Below are 25,950 nucleotides of genomic sequence, written 5' to 3' on the forward strand. Positions count from 1 at the left end.
CGTTTTTACTCGTTTGGACACCAGTCTATCACCAGACTATATTAATTGTTTTAACTTTAATCAAGTATTTATTAGAGCTTGTCCGGTGGATTGTACGTGAACATAAATGTCTAGGTTCATATGGGATAGACATTCATTTTTCTTAAAATCTTCTCCAATCCAACTTCTTAAATCAATGTGAAGATGACATGGCTTAATTTTTGTTAGAAATTGTGAAGGTGAATGTTTAGTTTTAGACATTCATCTTGACAATGTCAAGGTCAAGCTATCCTGGTAAGCTTTTGCTTACCTAAATTAATTTCAATATATTAAATAACAATTTTTAGCTACAATAAAATCTAAAATTTACTAAAAATAAAATTTATATTCAATCCTTAAAAAATCACAAACAACACTATTGGAGATGAACTATTTTTCCTCCCTAAACTTAAGGAAAAATTTGAATGAGGATATGTTATTTGTGTTGCCATCTAGGAAGCACACACAACCACCATTGGAGAAGTTCTTAGTCTTTTCTTTTTTGAAACTTTGAAGCATATCAAGTATTTAATCATGTTGCGGGTAATTGTGGTATCCTTTACCCTAACTTTTTTCCCTACCTTAAAACAACAGTTATAGCATGTTTTTGGATATTAACTTTTCGACTTCTCAAAGGGTTGGGAACACAACATTTACAATGATTGGATGTTAATTTTTCGACTTCCCAAAGGGCTGGGAACACAAAATTCAAAATGATTTCTAGAGACAAAAAGATTAAATTTGCGTGAAGCAAAATGTTTTTGCTTCGGACTTCTGGGATCAATTTTTGGAGAAGCAGTTCTACTTATGATATCCGAGCAGCCTCTTAATATCTCCACTTCTCAAAAACCAAGAAATAAAATTCCATGACTGTCTTCCTCGTAGCTTTGGTTTTTATTTCCTAGATTTACACATGTAGTAAAAATAAAAAATAACCACATAAATTATCCCCAACAATGCATAGTTTTAATTATTCGTAAAAATAAAATTGAATTTCCTTTTTATCAGGTCTTTTTTTCCTTTTTGTTTTAAAATAATACTAATAATTAGATAAATAATGGTTAAAAAATAGTTTTCCTTTTTATTAGATTTTATGTTGAGCCACATAGGAAGCATGCATAATTTTAACCAAAATCATCTCCAACCCTCCAATGTGAGGACGATATGACAGCTATTTTGGAAGACATCTCTAGTTTTAGAGCTTCTCCAATGGTGAATGTGGATGTTTCATATGTGACGTCACTTTGGGTAATCAAATGAGATTTCTATAGACTTTCATAGATTTTTTAGAGTGACTCCCGGAGATTCTTGGAAAATCTAGAGATTTCTAGTGATTTTCTGAAGAGAACTTTGCTGGTTGGTCCATAAAACCCGACCCGGCTTATCATATAGTCCAGTGGGAAAAATGTTTTCACCGCTGGTCCAAAAAAGTTTTGAATAGCCCATCACAGAAACATATGCTTACAAATCTACGTTGTTCATTCACAAAAACTACTTCGTTTTTCAAAACCAGAAATCAAAAACTACTTCCAGATCCAAATCAAAAACTTAAGCACTGAAAATCAAATCAGAAAACCGAAAAACACAACTGGAAATAAAAATCAATTATCAATAATCACCTAAAACTGAAAATTTAAAATCAAATTAGGACATCGAAATAAAAAATCTCCAAGATCCAGTGAAGAAGAAGAAAAGAAGAAGAAGATATTTGCTACTCACTAGAAACAATACATATTGATATGTATGATCTTGTAGTACAGATTGATATGTACTGAAGGAAAATATGTATTAAAGGAAAAACTATCTGATCCCACAGTACATATTTATCCATCACTACATATTAATATGTATTGAAGAAAATATGTACCGAAGAAAAAGGCGTATGATCCCACGGTACATATTGATCCAACATTACATATTGACATGTAGTGAAGGGAAATATGTACTAAAGAAAAAAAATGTATGATTCAACAGTACATATTGATTCAGCAATACATATTGGTATGTGCTCAGAGAAAATATGTACGGAAGAAGAAAAAAAAGAGTAAAAAATAAAAAGAGTAGATAGTCCAATAGTACATATTGATATGTACTGGAGGAACCAGTTAATGAAATTCTAGAATCAAACTGGAAACGAGTAAGGAAAACAGTTTATTAAGAGAGAGAGCGTGAATCGGGCGAAAAATCAGTCGTGATGATTAACACTTATCAACCCATGATTGAAGAAACAATTGATCCAGGTTGGTCTCAAAATAGACGGGTTATTGATGAATCAAGGGTTTCTAATGTTCAAGAGGAGCTGATGGTTGATTCACAGATGTGTTTGGAGAAGACGAACAGTTTGAATGAAGAAAGGAATAACAAGAGTATTGATGTATGTGTATGGATAATCTGGATTCAGGAAGGAGTGGAGATTCTCAGCCTGGAATTCGAACTTATCAACATAGATCTGCTAAACCTGCATCTTACAGGGATGCTTTTATCAATTCTGAATTGAGATGGGAAAACTATTTTCAAGAATGGGGTCTACAGGAGTTGGAAATTGAAGGAAGCAACGACTCTGTGATTGGTGGAGATGGTACTGCGGATGGAATTCCATCAATTAATTTGGACATCGATACTCAGATGCGCATAATTCAGCCATGGATTTTTTCTTAATTGGTAAAGTTGTTGGAAAAACGATAGGTTTTAAATTCATTTCTTATAAAGTGAACGAATTGTGGAAGCCTACAGGTAAGATTCAAATACTTGATCTCGGTAATGGTTTTTTTCTTATTCAAATTTGATTGTCCAGATGATTATAAGTATGCTTTATTAGAAGGCCCCTGGTTTATTGGTGGTCATCATCTTTCTATGAGAAGATGGACACAAAATTTCAAGTCTTCTAATGCTTTTGTGAACACTTCTGTTGTATGGGCTAGGCTACCTGAACTCCCTATTGAATATTTTGATAAATCAGTTCTTGAAAAAGTTGGAGCTAGAATAGGCAGACTGATTAAGGTTGATAATACTACTGAGAAAGTATTGAGGGGGAGGTATGTCAGAGTTTGTGTTGAATTTGCAACAGATAAGCCTTTAGTTCCTCTTGTTAGGATAAGATCTATCATTCAAAAAGTGGAGTATGAGGGTTTGAATATGATTTGTTTTCAATGTGGAAAAATGACACATAAAAAAAGAAAATTGTCCTACTAATGTTCATGCTCAGCCAGCAACTGTTAATCCTCCTTCTGTTTCAGGTACATACCAAGGTGTCAATGTGGAGGCTAACTTTGGCCCGTGGATGATGGTGGATAAGAGGAAGAACAAGTTCAAAGGAGGTGGTGTTAGTAAGGCTACTCCGAAGGAGAGTAACAAAGGAGGTGTGAATCGGGAAAGTGAAACTAGTGGAAGTTCGAAGAATGCTAGAGGTGGTAACTCAGATAGTTAATGGCAATTGGTAACAAAAAAAAAAGGTAATCGAAGTGTAGGTAATAACAACATATTTGCTTCCTTGGCTGAATAGACTGCAATGGACATGACTGGTCATGACAAACATGAGGCAATTAATGTAAGAATTTGTAACAGTAGCCCTATCATTAATGCTACAAGTGGTGGGAATGTTAACAAGTCGGAGAGGCATTTACAAATCAGAGAAGTGAATAATGTTAGTGGATCTGTGTCTAATGATGTTTTATTAAATGCACATCAGGGAAGGAATTCGAATAGAAAGAGTTATAATTCAATTAATTCTGGTAATGGGGGTGTCTTAAATGACAATCAAGTTATTGTTAGTGAACCTATAAATAAAGGGAAAGGAAAAATAGTTTCTACTGACAGTAATGGAAGCAGAAAATCAGATGGAGGACCACTTACAGTTCCAATAAATACTCTCTCAAGTCTCTCTAAAACCATTGAAGGTTTCTTGGAAGGTGGAAGACCTTCAAGTCTCTCTAAGACCATTGGAGGTTTCTTGGAAGGTGGAAGACCTTCTTGTTCGAAGAGCTCAGGAGGAGTTGCAAGCAAAGGCCAGTCATTTGACAGAATTAGTGATAAAGCAAATAACACAAGTGGACTTAAGGCTTTAAATGCTGGAGGACATCGCACATCTGAGAAGGTTGATGAATCAGGCATTGCCAGAGGTGGTGCATGCTTAGGAGCAACTAGAGTGGAATGTATTTTTGGACAGAGTCAATCAGGTATTGATTTCGTTAAGCTTCTCCCGTTCAAATTGGACTTACATGGATCCGGAGGAGTATCCAAACCAGGACAGGAAAGAGCTAGAATGCGTGTCAAAGATGTGGCCAGAAACAACAACACTAGTGGCGGAATTGGCTACAATGATGGAAACTCCAGCATTAATAAGAAGCCCAAACGATCTTTGGAAGTTCGAGATGCAGTTCAATACTCGTTTGGATGCGGATCATTTCTACCAACGACAGTTCAAGACAAAATTCATTCCAATTCTGGAGTTGAACAAGGCAGCAATTGCAAGGAGAATGGAAATGCCACTCGCTAGAGGACCTTCAAGGCCTTTTTGTTTTTCAGGTTGTATCGATAATTTGTGCATGAAGATATTAGTTTGAAATTGCAGGGGTGTTGCCCGACCCTCTTTTATTCGTGTTATGAAGAAGTTAATTAAGAGACATAAGCCAACTACTGTGGCTTTGTTAGAGACTAGAGTGCTTGATACTCATGCTGCTGGTATTGTTAGGCAATTGGGTTTTATGGAGTCCGTTGTGATTGATCTTGAAGGTTTATCAGGGGGCATGTATTTGTTGTGGGATCCGAATGAGGTGGATATTGAGGCTACTAAACTGTCTAGGTGGGTCATTCATACAGTTTTTACGGCTAAGTTCAAGAGTCCATGGATCCTGTCCTCAATTTATGGCAGTACTAATAAGGTCACCAGGAAGAGTATTTGGGAGGAAATAGGTGCCATTGTTGAAGTTAATCAAGCATGCCATATGGTTATGGGAGATTTAAACACTATTGGCGCTAGGAATGAAAAAGCTGGTGGAAAAGAGCCTTCTGCAAGTCAACTGCAGGAGCTTAAAGATGTGATGAATCAATGTGGTTTGACTGATTTGGGGGCGAATGGGCCAAGATATACTTGGAATAACAAAAGGGCTAGACTTGCAAACATCAAGGAAAGGCTGGATCATGTTTTGTCTAATGAGGATTGGTGCAAGAGTTTCAAAAATGCCCAGGTATATCACTTATCTTATTTCAATTTGGACCATAGAACTTTGTTGATTTACCTTGAACCTAAAAAGGTTTTTAAACAGAGACCATTCAGGTTTGAGGCCATGTGGGCCAGTGATACTAGATATACTGATGTGGTTAAGGAGAACCGGCATAGACCCACTAGTAATAATAACCATAGCTATTTTGAGAATGTTGAAAGACTTCAAAAAGAAACCAAAAATTGGAATAAGAATGTTTTTGGTAATCTTTATAATAGGATTGAATCTGCTCTTGCGAATTTAAATCTTTCTCAAGATGCTTTTGATTTCTCTCCTATTGATGAAGCTAAAAGTCACATGGTTAATTGTTTGTGTGAGTATTTAAATTTGCTAAAGTTGGAAGAGATTTTCTGGAGGAAGAAGTCTAGGGTTGAGTGGCTTAAAGATGGAGATCTTAACACGAAATTATTTCATACTTCTACTCTGGTTAGAAGGAGAAGGAACTCCATTTGTATGTTGAAAGATAATGCTGGTAAGTGGCTTACTTCTGATGTAGATATTGAAAAGGAAATTGTGAACCATTTTAGTTCTCTTTTCAATTCTACCATTACTAGTTCAGATCATGCTGAAATTGAGAGTTTGTTTCCTAGTATTATTTCTGAAAATAACAATAATATTATTACTGGGGAGGTTTCGGTCATGGAAATAAAAACTGTTATGAGACAATTAGGTTCGCTTAAAGCTCCCGGGCCCGATGGTTTTCAGTGGATTTTCTTTCAAAAGTACTGGAGTACTGTTGGCCCAAGCATTATCAAGTTAGTTAGGGACTTTTTGTCTCTAGGAATGCTTGATCATAGACTTAATAGAACCTTTTTATAGCTTTGATACCTAAGAAAAATATTTCTACTAGTATCAAAGACTATGGGCCTATTAGCCTATGTAATTATGCTATGAAGATCATAACTAAAATCCTGACCAACAGGATTAGACTTTTTATGGATAAAATTGTCTCTAAGAACCAGCATGCTTTCATTAAGGGTAGGTCAATTTTTGACTCTACCATAATTTGCAATGAAATTATCCATTCTTTTAAGACTAAAAAAGGTACTAAGGGCTGGATGACTCTAAAAATTGATTTCGATAAAGCTTATGATAGGATCAGCTGGCCATTTATAGCTAAAATCCTAAAGTGTGTTGGTTTTGATGATAAAGTGGTAGGCTGGATTATGTCTTGCATAAACTCTGTCTCTTTCCAAGTCCTAATTAATGGTGCTCCTAGCAATGAATTTACTCCTCATAATGGTATCCTCCAAGGAGATCCTTTATCTCCCTACATTTTTATTTTATGTTTGGAAGCTTTGTCTAGACTTATTCAACATGGTATTGACTCTAAGTTCTTGCAGGGTTTCACTGTGGCTAAGGGAGCTCCTATGATTACTCACTCGCTTTATGCAGATGATATTATTATTTTCCTTAAGGCTAATTACAAAAATGCCTGCAATCTAAGATACATTCTTGATAAGTTTAATTGTTGGTCTGGTCAGGTTGTGAGTGATGCTAAGTCTACTTTGCTGACTTCTAGCAATCTGGGTAGAAGCTTTACTATGGGAATGGCTAAGGCGCTAAGAGTTCAAGTTGCTAAGACTCCATGTAAGTATTTAGGCATACCTTTGAAATATGGGAGAGTGACTGAAAAACTTTTAATGATTTGCTTGAAAAACTTAGCAATAGAATGGTTGGATGGAAATCAAAATCTATAAACATAGTTGGTAGATCTGTCCTAATTAAATCTGTTCTTGACCCGGTGTCTAATCATGTGATGTCCATGTTGAAATTGCCTAAAGGCTTAGTTAATAAGATTGACAAGTTCGGGAGAAATTTTCTGTGGGGAGGTGATAAAGACTATATGAATATACATAACATAAATTGGTTAACTGTGTGTAGTACTATTGTTAATGGCGGCCTAGGTTTAAGAGATATGGAGCTAAATAATTTAACTTTGCTTGCAAAAATGGCCTGGAGGATCAGTGAGGATACTGACTCTGATGTGGCTAGCCTTTTGAAGGTTAAATATTTCAGAGAAGGTGATTTCTGGTCTAGTAAGACCAAAAATGGTTATACTGCTAGTTGGAGAAGCATTGTTCAGAGGAAAGAGATTATTAAGGGCAACCTTAGGTGGTGCATTGGAGATGGAAGTCAGGTCGACTTCTGGAATGACTCTTGGGTTAGTGATCTTCCTTTGACTGTAATTTCTAATTCAGTTGATGTGAATTTACCTAGAATTTGTGTTAAGGATGTTATTAACCCAAGCATGAGACAATGGGATCTCGTGGTTGTTGATAATCTAGTTTCTGATGAGATCAAGAGGAAAATACACTTTATTCCTATTCCCATTAGTGATGCTAGAACTGATGTTAGGGTCTGGATTCATGGGAAAGATGGCACCGTGAGTGTTAAAGAGGCTTATAATTCTCGAATCTCTAGGAAAGTTGGCAATGTTAATACCAATTTGGACTGGAAGTTCTTGTGGAGCATCAAATGCCCACAGAAAATTAAATTCTTTTTGTGGAAATTTTGCCACAATAAACTAAATCGTAATGAGTCTCTTTATAGAAAAGGTATTACCTCTTCCCCTGGTTGTTCTTTTTGTCATCGTGACTTTGAAACTGTTTATCACATGCTTTTCAATTGCTCTTCTGTTTCTCCAATATGGAACAAGTTGTTTGCCATGACATGTGTGAGGATTGAGCTGGATGTAATGTCGTCAACTTATTTAAAACAGTTGTTGTCTTTGAACGTTTTTGTTAGTGGTGTTAAGTGGTGTTATATTATTCCTTTTGTGTTATGGAGCATATGGAATAGTAGAAACAGAATCAAACACGAAGGTGAAAGGTTTGTGGCTTTGAGGACTCTTGCTCTGGCCATTAAATATGCTAGAGAATACTATTTTACTGTGATACACAAAGAAGAAAGTGCTAATTCCATGCGTGAAGTTTTGATCAGATGGCATTGCCCTAAGATTGGTTATTACAAGTTAAATATAGATGGTTCCTCTTCTAATTCTCTTTTTGCAGGAATTGGAGGGGTGGTTAGGGATGATGCGGGCTCATTTGTGGCAGGCTATGCTAAATACATTTTTCAGAATGTGATGGCTGAAGTTTGGGAAACTAGGGATGGCCTTCAACTCGCTCTTCACTTGGGGATTAGGAAGCTCGAGGTCGAATGTGAGTCTACCTATACTATCCAGCTCTGCAGAGGTGAAGTTGCTCCACCGTGGTACTTAAAAAGCCTTGTTCAAGATATTGCTAATATGAAAGGAAAATTCGAAGATGTTGTCTTTGTCCATCAGTATAGAGAGTCCAATTTTGTTGTTGATACCTTGTCGAAGAAAGCTTCTGAAAGAATTCTCGAGGGAGTGTGGTTTACTAACCCACCTGAAGATATAGTTAATTTTCTGTTAGCTGACATTCAGGGTGTGTCCCACCCGAGAATGATCAAAGTGTAATTTTTCTGTTTTACTTTTCCGTTATCAAAAAAAAAATGTACTGGAGGAAAATGTATAATGAAGGAAAAATTGTATGATCCCACATTACATATTGAAGGAAAAAGTGTATCGAAGGAAAAGTATATAATCCCGCGGTACATATTGATATGTATCGTATGATTATACAAAATCTACAAAAAAAATAATAAAAAAATCATGATTTTAAGAAAAATAAAAGTAAACCAAGTAAACATAGGTCTTGTTTGGTAAAATTTATGATTATCTATTTATCAATATAGATAATCATAAACAGATAAATGATTTTACTATAATCATTTTTATGATAAATTTTCACAAATAATTGATTATCTTTAAAACATGCTCTCAAAAAGTGGAGGAAAAAACAATGATCTAGGATTTTTTTCTTATTCCCTTATTATTTTTTTAGCTCTCTCTTGATAGTTTAGAGAAAATAATAAGATAAAATCCAACTCAATTTTATTGAAAAAAAAATTGATTATAATATTTTTAAAAACAATTTTTTTCTGTTTCTGAAAATAAATTAAAATAATCAATTATTATAATGATTACCAAACACATATATAATCCATTATGAGCTATATAATGGATTAGGGACTGATAATCAATTATAATAATGGTTACCAAACAACCCCTATAACATCATATGTATTAAACCATGTCGTTTGAAGAGACAACCTTCGTCTTCTAATATTGAGCATCAGATCCAAATGAAAAAGAAGATTAAAGAATATAAATCAAAACCTAAAATTAATGAATTTATATCTCTTTTCTTCTTCTTCATGAATATGAATTTTCTTGATCTTCTTCTTTGCTTGCTTAACTTCTTGACCATCACTTAATTGTCATAGAACATACATGAATTTGATGGAGATTAAGCTGATTCCATAGCAATAAAACGATCTTCAAACGAAAACCCTAAATACACCAGCAGAGAAGAAAAACAGATCCAAAATTTTGGAAGATATAGCTGATTAAGGTAGTTTCTCTGATTTTTATTCATCAATCTCCATCGCTAGAGCTCTCCCTGTTAGAAAAGGAACTGAAAGCATTAAAATAAATCCGATTAAAAGGTGTTTAATGTATATTGTTAGAGAAGTGGTACTTCTGGAATTTTTTAAAAGTACATAGTAGCACTTGCACATGCGTTGGACGAGCGAGTAAAAAATCTGGTCCAAAAACATGTTTTTGGACCAGCGAAGCAAAAAATAAATATGGGTGGGCTACACACTAACGGGTTTATCTCAACTGGACTAACCGGTAGTTCCTAGTTTTCTGATAGTACTTTAGAGAGTCTTTGCGACTTATAGAGACAAAAGAAAAAGGGATTTGTAAAGAGTTTTTGTGATTTGTAGAGGCAAAAAAATGTATAATACTAATTAAAAGTTCAAGACATCTTCCAATTTTTTGATTATGCACGGTATAATGTTTAATAAAATTACCAGGAATACCTATTTAAATATGTGTTCATTTCCAAAGTAAATTTCATTACTATCATATGCCTGAATTTTCAGGTTCTTTATTCCACTCATCCCATATTTTATTTGTTATGCTATCTCGCCATTAGTTAGCATCTTCTCGTTTTTGCCGCTGAGTTTGATTTTGGGAAAGATGGTCTTAGGATCTCTTTAATCAGTGGACGAATCTGGTTCCTTTTCACTTTCATCAACTGGAAGTTCATCGAAACATCATTCTTTACGCAAATGGTATGTTCCTTGGTCATCAGTTCAAACAAAAAAAGAGACGAATAAATGGTCCTACTCTTACCAAATTTCTAAGTCTCCCAAAGTATCACCTCTTAGGGAGAGACTTCTACCATGCCTATTTTTATTAAAAAAATCGCCCCAAATCTCTGAAAACAATAAATCAATGACTTTAGATTCTCCTTAGAATAACAAGAGTGTTGGAGTGACTCTTAAGAAATTCTAATCCAATAACATGGAGTTTCGAGAAATTTAAATAACTTAAAAATAGTCTCCAACCAATAACAAGAGACATTAAGGGACTCTCTGAAAATCTCTATGGACTAACAGTAGATTTGGATACTCTCATTTGACTAACCCCCCATAAGACATTCTCTAGGCAAAAAATCCAAAATACATTAGGAAAAAAAAAGTTTCATCTCCAAACCATATAATTTTAGTAGAAATTATCAAATAATCCTAGTATTAGAATATATGTGTTTGTTTGGTCCTATTGACTTGGTCCAATTGTTTTAAGATCCTTTTTAAGAATATATTTTTATCTTGCTCCAAAAAATTATTGTTTCGTCCTAAGATGCATGTTACCCATGAGGGATAATGTCATCAGTGAAGTCATCATTTTTTTAATTAGTGTCAGATATACCATTTTATTTGTATTTTTTCTCTCTTCATAAAAACAAATTAAAGAAAATTAAAACATAAAATCTTTTGAACCAAAAGTCAAAAAACAATAAATTTTATATATTCGGAAAGCTCTCGACGAGATCTATCTAATGAGTACTATAGTATGATGAACTACTATACGAGTTCATTCTACCATATGAAATACTATTAGGTGTTTATTGTACAATATGAACACCTATCACAAGTTCATTCTATACTATGAACTACCATAATGAAAACCTATTACAATTTTATTCTACAATATGAACTGGCATAATTAACTATCACTACGAGTTTATTTGACAAAATGAATCACCATTCCTACAATATGAACACCTATCACGAGTTCATTCTACAATATGAAATACAACAATGAAATACCATTGTGACTTCATTTTTTGAAATGAACTACTATTTCGAGTTCATTCTACTAAATAAACTACTATAATTAACTATCATATACGAGTTCATTCTACAAAATGAACTGCTAGAACTAGAATGAACTATTATACTCTAAATAATGTTCATTCTTGGATATAAACTACCATTAAACCTGAAAAAGAATAAAAGTTTTGAAACATCGTAGAAATGAGTACTCGTTGCGTAGATCTCGTCAAGAATTTCCGAATATATAAAATTTATTAGTTTTAGACTTATATTTCGAAAGAAATTTAATTCTTAAGCTTTTTCTGTTTATTTTTTTCTGTTAAGAATAGAGAGAAGATAAAAAAGAAAGAGATAATAAAAAGGAAGATAATAAAAATGTATACCACCTTAAGAGGAGGGAAAATAAGAGAAAGAAAAGATATTTTCAATATTTTAATATTTTTGAACAAATAGGGACAAAATTGAACTCCCCTTTTATCGGTGGACCAAACTTACTTCGGACCACCTAAAATAAAACCAAACTGACAATGAGTCCAAATGTGTGCACCCCTCTAAAATCGGGGTGCACATTACGGCTTACATTATTTGTTTACAAAATCAGCAAAACCACTTTGTGTTTTATATATGGGTGTTCCTTTATATACACTCACCAAATACTAAATTACCCCTTTATCTGTGTACCCTCTGCTCTAGTCTTTCTATCCCATCAAAAATGTTAGTGTTTATACCCCCTATAAACCAGTAATATTCTCTTCTTTAGAGAAACGCAAATATTTGGCTTTCAATTTTCTATCTTACAAAACACCGCAGCTAGGGTTCTTGGATCATATCTGAAACACTCATCGTGATCACAAAAACTTCCTGATTTCCTTTAACATTATCCATCATCACAAACACTTCTTTTAGGGGTTTTTTCGACCGATTAAAATTCATAATACCGAGATTTTTGAATTTACAGACCTTCCATTCATTTTCAAGTTCTGTAGTGGTGGAATTAGTTGACCATTAATTACATACAATAGAAGATTTTGGAAAGGACCATTATTGTAGTCGGTGGATTATTAGTGATCATTAGTTCTCCTCAAGTTCTTTACCATCACCGAAATTACAACTCAAAGGAGAAACGTCCATTACCAAGGCGGCGATGTCATAGAACAAACTATTGGTGTGCTTGTTTCCCATTCTAATCGGTATTCTTCTCTTAGATGCCATTGCTGGTGCTGTGATATTCAATTTACCAAACAAAATAACCTTGCTTCTCATTAACTTAATAAATTTAATGTCACAAATCCTAAATCAGCTGATATTCTCTTAATATAATTTATTATCTCAATGATTCAATACTATGGATGTTGCAGCTTTTCCACTGAATCATTTTGATGTTAAAATTGATTCTCTCCGTGATTATATTTTAGGTACACACATATTTCAACACTATTGAGTTTTGAGACGAAAGATATTGCAGCGATTTTGCATAAGATTTTTTTCTTTTGTTTTAATGGTTTTGTTACATGGTATAACAAATTTTAGAAGGGGGTATTGATATAAAAAAGTTCAAGTAACTTAAGGATTTTCATGCTAACTAAATTATAACTAACCTAACTAACTAATAAGGGTACCGTTAGTATTTTTGGGTATATAAAGGAGCACCCTTACATATTTGCTATATGTTTTATTTAATTTTGGAAATTAAAAAAAGAAGAATAACCCTTTGCACGACTATCCATGCTATCCATCTTTCCATCCTCCTCCCCAAAATGTAATTGAAATCCTAACTCTCAAAATCAAAATCTTTCTTCTACCAGATCAATATAACTCTAGATAATGTTAAGAGTTCTGCTCCTAACAGATCAAATGCATCTCTCAATTTAATTTTATATGGTTTAATGGTTTTGTTCTTCAATCCGATACTGCGCCATGGATTAAAATCCGGTTGTTGCCATCTTCAAGCTTACTCACAGAAACTATACCATCAACCTATTAATCCTATTTACTCTGTCATTCTTTTAGGTTCTTGAAGTTTCTATATGAATTGATTTTGTATTTTTATGTTCTGCTTCAACATTGATGATTAATTAGTATTGGATTTGTCCATTTCAGACTCAATTTCAGCTATTCAATCCTATGATTTTGTGATTAGGTTTTTAGATTAAGTTTACTTACAAAATTGTTTCATTAGATTTTTCGATTAAAAATCTATTTTGAAAATCCTACCATGGATCATGATAAAGAGATAAAAGGGTTTGACAGGAAGAAAGAGATATCAATTTGTACACATTACTTGTTGGAGTTCACTTGGATGCATCTTGATGCATTATTTGTACACATTACTTGTTCGAAGTTCTCTGGTTTTGGTTATTAGTTTCTAATATTTGATGAGGCAATACAAAGAAGAAAAAACAGTACCATTTGATAAATCGATATCCTGATTAGGAGAATAAATCATTGATGCAAGAAACCTTGATTAAAGTAGGTTGATAGCAGAGAAGAGGGAGAGGATGAAGAACGAGATATTACTGGAAGTTTAATGAATTTTTCTTTTTTATTTTTTTCTCTTTCATCAACGTGATTTTAGGAAATAAAAATAAAAGTATGACTGAGTGTATACCACTTTTACAAATTTAGGCGGTTTATGTTGATTTTTTAACCAATAAACACGGCCGGAATGTGCACCCCGGTTTTAGAGGGGTGCACAAATTTGGACTCACTGACATTTCCCCATAATGTTACTACAGAGTCTTGTTATCACGTGCATCGCCGCGTGAGCAAAAATGAACTCGCATCTGGGAGCTGTTGGATCGGTTTAACAATTGTAGATCCGGATTTTAGTGAAAATTAATCATTCCATATACTATATTTTATTTTGTTAAGAAACCATTTTTTTTATCTATTCGTTTTCAGTCCTCCATAAGTATCGAAAAAGAATTCCTTCATTCTACTTGAGATGCAGCGAAGGGTCAAATCTTATAGCATTATTTTGAGTTAAGTTATTAATTTGTGTCACAGTAGTGATAATTCTACATTTATACTTACGGCAAGCTATCGAATGATTATTTTTTTCCTTCAAGGAAGAAAATCAACAACTACAAATTGGTCCCCATGATTATGATCAAACAGATTATCAACTACAAATATCAGATTTTATTCATGCTGTAATTTTTGTTTTGTTTTGTTGTACTCTTCGTGATCTGTCTCCTCTCTTTCTTTTTTTAGTTTAATCTCCTATTTTAAAAATAAATAAATAAAAATAAAGAGATATGTTCATCTTATCTTACACAATGAAAATAGGTATTTTGGTTGGTCACAAAAGGACAAAATAGCTTGGTATAACCTTGATATTACTAATATGACCTTCAATATCAACCACTATTTCATATATATTCTAAGGGTTAAAATGTACATTAAATCAATATTTACATATTCAACCTTATATATTTACATATTCACAGAAATGCCACTTTTTAAAAATATACCAAAATTTTAAAAACTTACTGTCTTCCAAAAGACACACTGGATTTTTATAAAATTAACATATCTGGTCTTTTACCTACGTAATGAGTATAAATAAAAATATTAAATTTTAATTTACGAAAAAAAATATCATTGTTATCAAATTTGATGTTGTTGGTAGAGTAAAATTCAAGCATGTGCATCACACTTCATATATATTCAAGGGAAAATGTACATTAAATCAATATTTACATATTCAACCTTACATATTTACATATTCACAGAAATGCCATTTTTGAAAAATATATAAAAATTCTAAAAAATTGATATCTTCCAAAATACACACCGGAATTTTGTAAAATTAACATATTTGGTCTTTGAATTACCTACATAGTGAGTATAAATAAGAATATTAAATTTTATTTACAAAAAAAATATCATTGTTATCAAATTCAGTGTTGTTGATAGAGTAAGATTCAAGCATGTGCATCGCACATGTGGTTTTACTAGTTCAAATAGAAGGAAGGGGGGGCTAATGATCTGAAGGTAACTAGTCCAAACACCGACTAACATTACAAACAATGCAACTACAATTGAAATCTCCAAACTGTAAATTTTCTATTTAGTTGATGATAAACAAATTGGATGACTTCAATATATGAACGACTTCGAAAATCAGCATGACTATGTTTGTTCTCTGAATTTTATATACTATATCTTAATTTTTGTTCGCTAATATTTGATAAACAAATTGGGGAAGATGGTGACCGGAGAAGAAGGTTCAGGTAGAGTTAACTGAAAGTGCAACTGTGGTTAATATTAGTAAAATTATAAGAAAGTGATACGATATTTATACCTAGATCTCAACAACATCATATGAATCCAACGATTGTTAGCCGCTAGTTCATTTGTTTTGCCACGCAAACGAGCGCACAACAACATGACTCTTATACTATATTCTTCTTTTACTTATTTATAGGAATATAATTAGTTATAATTATTTCTATTTTTGTTTTCCAATGATTTTTACTTATGAAAGTGTGACTAAGATGGGAAAACACCCTCTAGGTAAAAGAAAAACATTTTATAAATTTTTTATTGGTTGGAAATTATTTGAACCATTAATTTTAAAAATAACTATAGGATCTTTCTAAAACTAACTATAAATACGGGTGACTAGGATGTTTACATCCACTAAGAGAACCCTTTAAAACTAAAGAATGACTTAAAGGATGTCATTGTGTTGCACACCTCACATTTACATATAATCACTTCCATTGGAGTGGAATTTTTATTAAAAGCTAGATAAATTTTACATGACCAAATAAATAGGAAATCGAGGATGTCTCTGTTGATGGTGTTTTTTTAGTTCAAGGCTAAAAGTGTAAAACCCTGTATTTAAAGCCCTGTCATTCTGCAAAGGGACTGAGCCATTCAAAAAGTAATGAGTGTCCAAACCTCTTTACTTACATATGTATTGAGAAATTCAATATATTTATGAAATTTATCCAAAATGGTGCACGAAGCAACAATCCCACATATTCTGTAAATTTTAATCTACTGCATTATTCACTAATGCATTGACCTGCCTAGTATTTTCCTATGCAATGTTCCCAGCCGAACTCTCAATATTGGAATGACATGACGATTAATGTTCACTCGCAGCGGAGTAGCATGAATCTCCCGAAGTGTCAGTATTGAGACCCGCATGAAAACACTCACGTAGGCTACACCACTCTCTAATAAAGAGATCGGCGTGTTGACACACTTTTTAATTAAAAGTTAGTACGATCGACACGTTTAAATTCCTTAAGGAAAATCTAGACTGTCCATGTCAGTCTTAAAAAACGATCACAACCACGCGATTTGGCCACGCAATTCAACAAGCCTAGCCTACTCCCAGCGGAACTAGGCGATCATCACGATGACCACCGGCGGGTCCACTACCATCCCAGCCGGTCAAAATCCATTTATTTTACCCGCAACACCCTCAAACGTTAGCCAGAACATGGGTGATCGTGCTATTGAAAAAGACCTCAAACGAGCCAAGACCGACCATAACGGTCTCAAATTCATCACATCCGTCCAACTTAGCTAGCCTAGCTGGATGGTCTAGATCTTCCCTCGAATGATCAAAAGGGTACTGGCGTGTTCACCGGTGACCCAACTACATCCTTGGTCAATCGACTTGCCCACGACAAACCAAGAGCGCATTGAGTCGCTTGCCCTAAGTAGGGTGAACGCGCTGCTTTGGAAACCCTAAGTTGTGTTGCGGCAACACGCTACTGTCGCAAATCGATCGTAACCATCCATCTTCGCCGGCCAAATCGAGTGGCTTAGATTCAATTTCAGGCGGCCCCGAAGATATCAACATGCTTACTGGCAACCCACCTTTCCACATGGCCGATCGGCCTACTCAAACTAGCGCCAGCGCTTTCAATCGATCAGCAAAAATAGGGTTGGCCACACGGCTTCTAAACCCTAATTTAAATCAACGATAATAGGCAACTGCCGCAAATCATCTCGTTCATCCAACTTTGCTAGCCTAGTCAGATGGTTTAGATTTATTTTCTGGAGGCCAACAGGGTAACGTTGTGATCATAGGCCACCCCTCCTACACAGGGAGCGATCGACCAAGTGGTAGTTCACCCATAGGATTCCCAAATGATCGCCCAAAGGTGTCCGATCATCCTACTTTTTTAAGACGTTCAATTCGTGACTAATTTGAACGAACTCTAAAACAACGATGTATTCTACACATCGATTATTTTTAGCTGCTTGTTTAATAGCGATGCTTTATATACATCGATTATAAGAGATGTTTTATAAATATTGATTTCACAAGTAATTTTATTATTTGACCTAAAAAGCACTATGTGCTGCTTTTAGCGGCGAGTCTCACGACATGACCCATTTACTCGAGACATCAAACATGTCACAAACTGGGGGATGCTCACTGGGGTATTGGTCTGGAGGTTTACAACATGCGGCGTGCAACGCGCCCATTACGAGAAAGTATCAGGGAAGGACGGACGGTTAACAACAATGAGAGTAGTGGGTGAAAGTGTGACCAGTTTTCCCTCGTAATGGAAACGTGGTGATCACCATTTTTTACACAACCCCACTTCTCCACTGCTTAATCACCTCCACTTCATACGAGATCTGGGTATGCTCGAACATGACTTGTATAAATAAGATTTCAACCTATTTCAAAAAACACAAGTGTGATAAACACAAGTATCAGAAAACACCAAGAACTGATAGCTTACATTCTGCAAGTCAGTTCTACATTCTGATGCAAGTCATAAAACAACCACACCTTCATAATTCAACATTCTGATCTCAAACACCTTCTTCGCTTCCCTCCCTAAGATCAACCCTTCTCCTTCACGTTGTGACCGAATTGAATCTGGAACGACCATTTCTTGGTTTAGGCCAGAGTCTTACAGATTGATCTCTCGAATCTAAAATTACTCATGTGTAGTACATTTGTTTAGGGTTTAAATTCGTTTCTCATCAAGACACCCAAATTTACCAAAAACAGCAAAATCAGTTTTTACACCAAAACAACTGGCGACCACAGTAAGAGATTAATCTATCGGTTGCAATTTCAAGTTTTCGCAAAGATGGTTGGTCTTAGAGCTAATACAGCTACATCAAATCCCGGCCAGAACCCCAAAAATGGTAATGTTCCTCACGTTCCTTCGAGCGATTCTGGTTACAAGGAACTTTCATATTTTTCTACCCTCTTTGTCTTTGTTGATTCAATCGATGGAGAAATCCCAACTCTAGCTAAACTAGCACGGAGACAAGAAATTTTTTCAAGAAATGTGGACCTGCTGAAGGGAGAAATTGACAACCTGTTCACCTGCCTGATACACGTGACAAGAATTTTAGGATCAGAAGTGGTGGGACGTCCAAATCTCGCGACAGATGATCGTCCTCAAATCAACAGTTTCACTACCAATCAGAAGCCGGTGGAACAGGAAGCGGCTTCTCTAGTAGAAGGTTTATGCGAACTTCTACACCTATAGAAGGATCAACGAACATAGAAATTTGCTGCAATCAACTAGATAGCTCTAGATACGCGTTTGGCTCCTTCACATCCAGAAGCCTCAAAAACATCAGGGATGTCCGTGAACAATATTACGTTTACTCAAGACGACATGATGGCAGAAGAGGGTCATAACATAGCCCTACATGTTACTGCGCGCATCAAGGATTCAGAATTCAAAAGGGCTCTCATCGATACGGGAGCGTCCTCGAATGTTATTACTCTTAAAACTCTCAAGACAGCCAAGGTTCGACCAAATAAAGTTGTGTGGCAGCCTACCATGATGACAGATTTCAAAGGAAACCAAACCAACACGTACAGGTACGTTAATCTTAATCTATCAGTAGGACCTGTCCAATCGAAAGTAAAATTCGAAGTAATAGAGAGGGAGTCGGACTATCACATGATACTGGGAAGGCCATGGCTTCATGATAATAAGTGATCGAATTTTAGATAGTGGTAAAGGTTTTCGTTCACTCGGACTTTGTTGGATTGATTTTCAGTTTTAATAAACGAAAATAAGGAAAATATATACAAATATGGTGACAAGATGAAGAGGCACTGAGACGCAGGATTTCACTACTTTTCATATTCTTGTGGTTCAATCATTAACTCTAGACAATGTAGCTCAAACAAAAGAAGTTGTGAATCTAATTCTTTGCCAAAAATAGATTTCATAAAACATTACATCGTAAGCATGATGCATCAAAAGTAATTTAAACCAAGCATGCGACATCAGACAAAATAACAAGTAATTAATAGAAATCATAAAGCAATTAAATCTATGCAAAAAGTCAATAAAATAATTAATTCATTTACCACAATCATGAAAAGTTGCTTCCTCCGTGGTCCCAGTGAAGGGTCTAGCTCCAAATGGTGAAAAGACACTCAGAATAATTTTTCATTGCTCAAAAAGGTGTTCACAATAATGAAAATAGGAGAAAATTAATAAAAACCGGGTTTGTAACAATTATATTTATTACAAACCAAATTGTTACAGAGAACGATAACTATGAAGTGTCGTTGGTACTGTTGAAATACGACTGTCTTCTGTGGTCTTATGTTCTTCGTGTTCTTCTTCACCAGCAGAACTGGTTCGTCTCCGCAACTTGATTTTTCTCCATCCTCAACTCTCTGTTCGCGCCCCTATCACTCCATCCCCCTTCCATGTAATCCCAGCAGCCTATATATACCCCACAGAGACAAGAATATTCGCTCATTACTCCGGAAAATCTTTCCATAGATCGGCAGTAAATAAAAATAATCTCGGACAATTTTCTTTCCTTTCTCGCCTCTTCATGCGTCTGCAGCTGTATGATTCGTGTAAAAATACTCCAAATCTCGCCTCTTCATCCAAAAGTGTCAAACACGCATCAGTCACACGAAAATCACTTGATCACACACTCAGAACTCGGAATGGACTAACCAAACCCGAGATCCCCTGATTTCTTCAACGTGGGAATCTAGCCAATTCTATCCGACAAAATAAGCCATACCAGGCCTGTTAAGACCAGTCACATCATCGAAAAAATTCCCACCATTGAGTCTCATGAAATCACGTCAAATTCTTGATTCTAAACTCTGCCAGTTCACTGCTCCATTATCCCGCCAAAAACTCGAATTTGAAATGTAGAAGATGGTGTCCCCCTAACCAGCTGTGGGGTGCGAATAGCCAAGAAGGTGCCTCTTAGTAATTGAGGTGCCCCTTATCCAAATTGAGAGTCCGAATAGCAAAACTCCTCCGGGGTTCCAAAGAGCACTTTTGAGCAACTTTTTCCACACAAGTGTATTTCTCCAAAAACAACTACACAAACATAAAAACACCATAATAAGTACAAAATCAAGCACTAACAATAGAGACACTGAGGACAATTCAGACACAAAAATGTGTCTATCAAATACCCCCAAAATTATTATTCGCTAGTCCTCGAGCAAATCTAATGACTACACTTAGCACGTGCAGCAAGCAGTTAAACCGCTAGGTGGCCCTATTGGCGGAGTGTCGTCTCCGGAGGGTTTACCAGAGGTGTACCCACAAAACCTTTACTCTAGACCCTAGCTATCTACGCAGAACCATGGAAGGCACTAAAGAATCTCCTTGGTTGGCGTACTTATTGACTACAGGAGGAAGTACCATGATGCGAAATTACAATTGTTGTACACGAGTTTGCACTCAAGCATACTAAAATTCATATAAAGTGACAGAGCTCTACTCAGATAGTTTCTGGACATCATAAACCGGAGTCAACCAATCACATGGATAGATTAAGAAGATGGATGTAGAGAAAAACGTAGATGATGTTGACTAAGGTGAACCTATCCTAATGGAGTGAGATACTGGTCTGGACTAATATCAACACACTGGCATATACAAGGGGACCAGTGGTCGATAATCCTAACTCTAGGTCAACTCAGCTGGCATATACAAGGGTACCAGTGGTCGACTTTATTGTATTTATTCCTGTTGGTCTGGTGGTCTGGTCTCAATTTTTTTTTTAATCTCAGTCACTCTATTTCACCCTAGCAATGGTAAAAATAAAAAAATAGAAGTGATCAGGATTCTTTCGATGTTTCCATCACGAGGATATGGCGAAACTACCATGTTTTTTTTTCCTAACACCTGAGATCTGTGCTTTTATGAATAGACTCTTTAGATGTTTCCATCTAATCAGATTGGTTCCTCAACTCCTATAACCAAGATGCTTCCATCCACTTAGATTGGTTAGTGCCATCCTTAATAAGCATAAATTTCTAGGCTCTGGAGTTTATTTAATGCAACTAAAAAGTTTCTCCCATACCCCCAAACTTAAATCTATCATTGTCCTCAATGTTCTAAAGATAAAATTAAAAGCATGAACAAGGAGAAACTGTTACCACTTGAAGCAAAAGATATAAGGAAAGATATTACCGCGTCGCATGAATATTGGGTTACCTCCCAAGAAGTGCTAAGTTTAAAGTCTTCAGCCAGACTAAGAAAGGATTAGTCACCACGAAGAATCATATAGCAGCAGCCGGAATAATTGTGGGTCATCTGAATCAAAAAGTGTTACCCAAAAGAAGAGAAAATCGTAACAGACCATGAAGATACCGAACATACCCTTATTTAACTTTAAGACAACAATATCTAGTTGTGGTTCAGGTTCAGGCTCTGTAAAAGGGTCTAGATAAAAGGTTTTCATTGGCTGGACTCCCTCAAAGGAAGGATCCTGAAGGTCAGGTTGTAGAGTCTGGAAATACTCAACTAAGAATTTAGAAGCACATAAAAGTAACCTGAATAACTTGGGATCCTCTAAGTCAATCAAATTTGACTTACACAGCTGACCATTATGAACGTGGTGGTCTTCCTTAAACAAATGTGTCGACCTTAATCTCTCAAAGTAATTAAGTTTAGTCTCAAAACTCAATAACCGACACATCTGAAATTCAAACGTTCCCACAATTGGAATAAAAAATTTTGGTTGGAAAACAAAATCAATATGGGTATCATATCCCGGTTAAACCACATCAACCAGAGGATGGGTTTCTAACAACTGAACTTCTTCCTGGACATTATTAGGTTCGGGAGAGCTAGTATGAAGGTAATCTGGCACAATGGTTGAGGCACATATATCAAGTCCCAAGTGAGGGATATGTGTAAGAGCTAAAGGTAAGGCACAAGGAGAATGATAATCACCCCCAAACTTAGAGTTTTGGGTTTCTCTAGATAGACTAGCTACAATTTCCCTAATTTCTAGATCATCGGAATCCTGAAAATGGTCATTTGCTTCGTGTAGATTATACTCAGGTGATGCATCCCCACTCATATTTAAAATCTCTACGAGTTCATATTCTTCTTCTAAGACTAATGTTTCTAAATCGCTAGACTCTAAAACAATATTCTCAGAATAAACTCGTTCCTCTAAACTATCGTTGGCTTCGTAATCATAAGGAAATACTACATCGTCTAAAACGGGAGTATCTCTAGTCAAATCCTCATCCTTTTGAATAGGTGAATAATTATTAAAATTATTTGGTTTGAACAAGAAACATTATCATTATTAAGTTCAATTGGAGTAACAAATTCCTGATCAGTATGCCTACTTATTTCAAATTCTTCATCAACACTATCCTCATCATAATCATTATAATAACATGAAAATGGTTGGACCTCATCTAAACAAGTAGTGTTACCAATTTTATCCTCATCATCTTGATTATGTGAATAACTATCTTCATTTTCAATGGTATTATTGGATACACTATATTGGAAATTCAAGTTATTTCGAGCAATACTTTCGTTCGTCTCTAACTAAAGTCTACTTGTCGACTCAGCTATCCTCTCAAGGGTCTCCTCCAAAGAAAGTTCCCTTAGTGTTGGATCTAAGTTTTGAGTTAATCTATTGAGGATATCTTCTAAAGATTCAGTCGTTGTTGCAGTCCTTTCATCCATAACTACGTTATTCACCTCAACTAACTTACATGTCGATTCAGCTAACTTTCGTGTCGACTCAGCTAAACCCCTGAGGGACTCTTCTAGAGAAGGAATAAGAACATAAGGATCATAAAAAGGACTACTTTTCAAAAGTTTTATTGTATCCTCTAGAGATGAAGAACTATTACTATAATTTTCTTGCTCGAATGACCGATGCACGCGTGGATAATAATTGGGCTCACCATGGTATGACCCATAACCTTCAAAAGGTTGGCGTTCCCAACCACTATTCACACTATGGTCATAAAAAGAGTGATGTCCATATTGTTCAGTTGGATAATCATATTCATTGTGATGGCTATTATAATACCAGTTTGACATCCTAACTGCAAGGGAATTCTACACAAGCACAAACAAGGCCGACTCGACCACAACAATCCTATTTTATCTAGCAAACAAAATGCATGATGGCTCCCTTAGATTGTTTCTAGACAAGCTTCTAATCCTTCGAAAGGGAATTCGTTACAATTTAAGCAAACCCCTCTGGAATCAATCCGAGTCAAAGTAAGTTGAATAGAGGCGAGGGAAGCTGCGTGGAGCTTTGATACCCAAAGCCTCACCACATTACAAGGCGGCGCAGTCATGCATTCAACTCACAGAAACCATCATGAACTTCGAAGTATGCTTAAAAGAGTAACCAATATTTTTCGAATGACTTTCCTATTAAGCTCGTTACCCTATCGGTCTCGTTCTAGTCAAAATTTAGGCTTAGGTTCGCGTTTGGTTTCGTTTTCCTAAGGCGGGCAAGAAGAGAACGGTGATGAAGTCCGAAACCTTATCTTGTATGGCCAGGCCTTGCCTTTTACTAGGAGATTAAAACAGCCGTATTCGATTCCTCAACATATATGCATACAAAATCATCCAGTAAACCCGCTGAGAGGGGATTCGCGGGTGTTTAGAATTCTTACCTCCCGTTCCAGACGGGGGATGAACCGTTGAGGTCGACTCGGGCCACCGACTCCAATGTCAGTGTACGAACCCGAGGGGCCGAGACAGTATCGTAACTGTCGTCCTTCCCTGTGCAGTTTATATTTAAACCAACCCTTCCTTAGGGTTTTAAAAATAAAGTCCAATGTTCAATGTCCGAAAAAAAATGTCCAAAAATAAAAGATTACAAAAATAAAAACCTTAATTACAATTTCTAAAAAAATAAAAATAAAATAATATACAAAATCTTCTTCTTCACTCCTTTTGGATTTCTCTTTTCTTTCCTTTTTGGGCTTTTCTTTTCAGCACTTTTTCTTTTTCTTTAGCTTAGCTCCAAATCTGAAAGCAAACAAAAATACCAAAACGCGTAAAAAAGAACAAATAAAATAAAACCTAAAAACAAATCTATAAACAAATCCGCGTCGGCGGCGCCAAAAGTTGATCGAATTTTATATAGTGGTAAAGGTTGTCGTTCACTCGGACTTTGTTGGATTGATTCTAAGTTTTAATAAACGAAAATAAGGAAAATATATACAAATATGGTGACAAGATGAAGATGCACTGAGACGTAGGATTTCACTACTTTTCATATTCTTGTGGTTCAATCATTAACTCTAGACAATGTAGCTCAAACAAAAGAAGTTGTGACTCTAATTCTTTGCCAAAAATAGATTTCATAAAACATTATTTGTAAGTCGTAAGCATGACGCATCAAAAGTAATTTAAACCAAGCATGCGACATCAGACAAAATAACAAGTAATTAATAGAAATCATAAAGCAATTAAATCTATGCAAAAAGTCAATAAAAGAATTAATTCATTTACCACAATCATGAAAAGTTGCTTCCTCCGTCGTCCCAGTGATGGGTCTAGCTCCACATGGTGAAAACACACTCAGAATAATTTTTCATTGCTCAAAAAGGTGTTCACAATAATGAAAATAGGAGAAAATTAATAAAAACCGGGTTTGTAACAATTATATTTGTTAGAAACCAAATTGTTACAGAGAACGATAACTATGAAGTGTCGTTGGTACTGTTGAAATACGACTGTCTTCTGTGGTCTTATGTTCTTCGTGTTCTTCTTCACCAGCAGAACTGGTTCGTCTCCGCAACTTGATTTTTCTCCATCCTCAACTCTCTGTTCGCGCCCCTATCACTCCATCCCCCTTCCATGTAATCCCAGCAGCCTATATATACCCCACAGAGACAAGAATATTCGCTCATTACTCCGGAAAATCTTTCCATAGCTCGGCAGTAAATAAAAATAATCTCGGAAAATTTTCTTTCCTTTCTCGCCTCTTCATGCGTCTGCAGTTGTATGATTCGTGTAAAAATACTCCAAATACATCCAGTCATCATCCAAAAGTGTCAAACACGCATCAGTCACACGAAAATCACTTGATCACACACTCAGAACTCGGAATGGACTAACCAAACCCGAAATCCCCTGATTTCTTCAACGCGGAAATCTAGCCAATTCTATCCGACAAAATAAGCCATACCATGCCTGTTAAGACCAGTCACATCATCGAAACAATTTCCACCATTGAGTCTCATGAAATCACGTCAAATTCTTGATTCTAAACTCTG

General features: G+C 35.5%; 1 protein-coding gene across 8 annotated transcripts; it reads left to right on the forward strand.

Moving 5' to 3' along the window:
* Positions 1-2,013: 2,013 nt before the first annotated feature.
* Positions 2,014-8,774, forward strand: LOC113299110. Of its 8 annotated transcripts, none has more exons than XM_026548055.1 (4): positions 2,016-5,712; positions 6,725-6,830; positions 7,236-7,404; positions 8,255-8,774. In XM_026548055.1, exons 1-2 carry the CDS (start codon positions 4,620-4,622, stop codon positions 6,733-6,735), a joined length of 1,104 nt encoding a protein of 367 aa, XP_026403840.1. In that variant the 5' UTR covers positions 2,016-4,619; the 3' UTR covers positions 6,736-6,830; positions 7,236-7,404; positions 8,255-8,774. The 8 variants fall into 8 exon arrangements, with proteins under 8 accessions (XP_026403838.1, XP_026403836.1, XP_026403840.1 ...); XM_026548058.1 differs by having other exon boundaries at positions 2,027-5,204; XM_026548053.1 differs by having other exon boundaries at positions 2,014-6,830.
* The last annotated feature ends 17,176 nt before the right edge of the window (positions 8,775-25,950 follow it).

This window comes from Papaver somniferum, chromosome 7 (assembly GCF_003573695.1).
Source record: "Papaver somniferum cultivar HN1 chromosome 7, ASM357369v1, whole genome shotgun sequence".
In the NCBI taxonomy this organism is placed as follows: domain Eukaryota; kingdom Viridiplantae; phylum Streptophyta; class Magnoliopsida; order Ranunculales; family Papaveraceae; genus Papaver; species Papaver somniferum.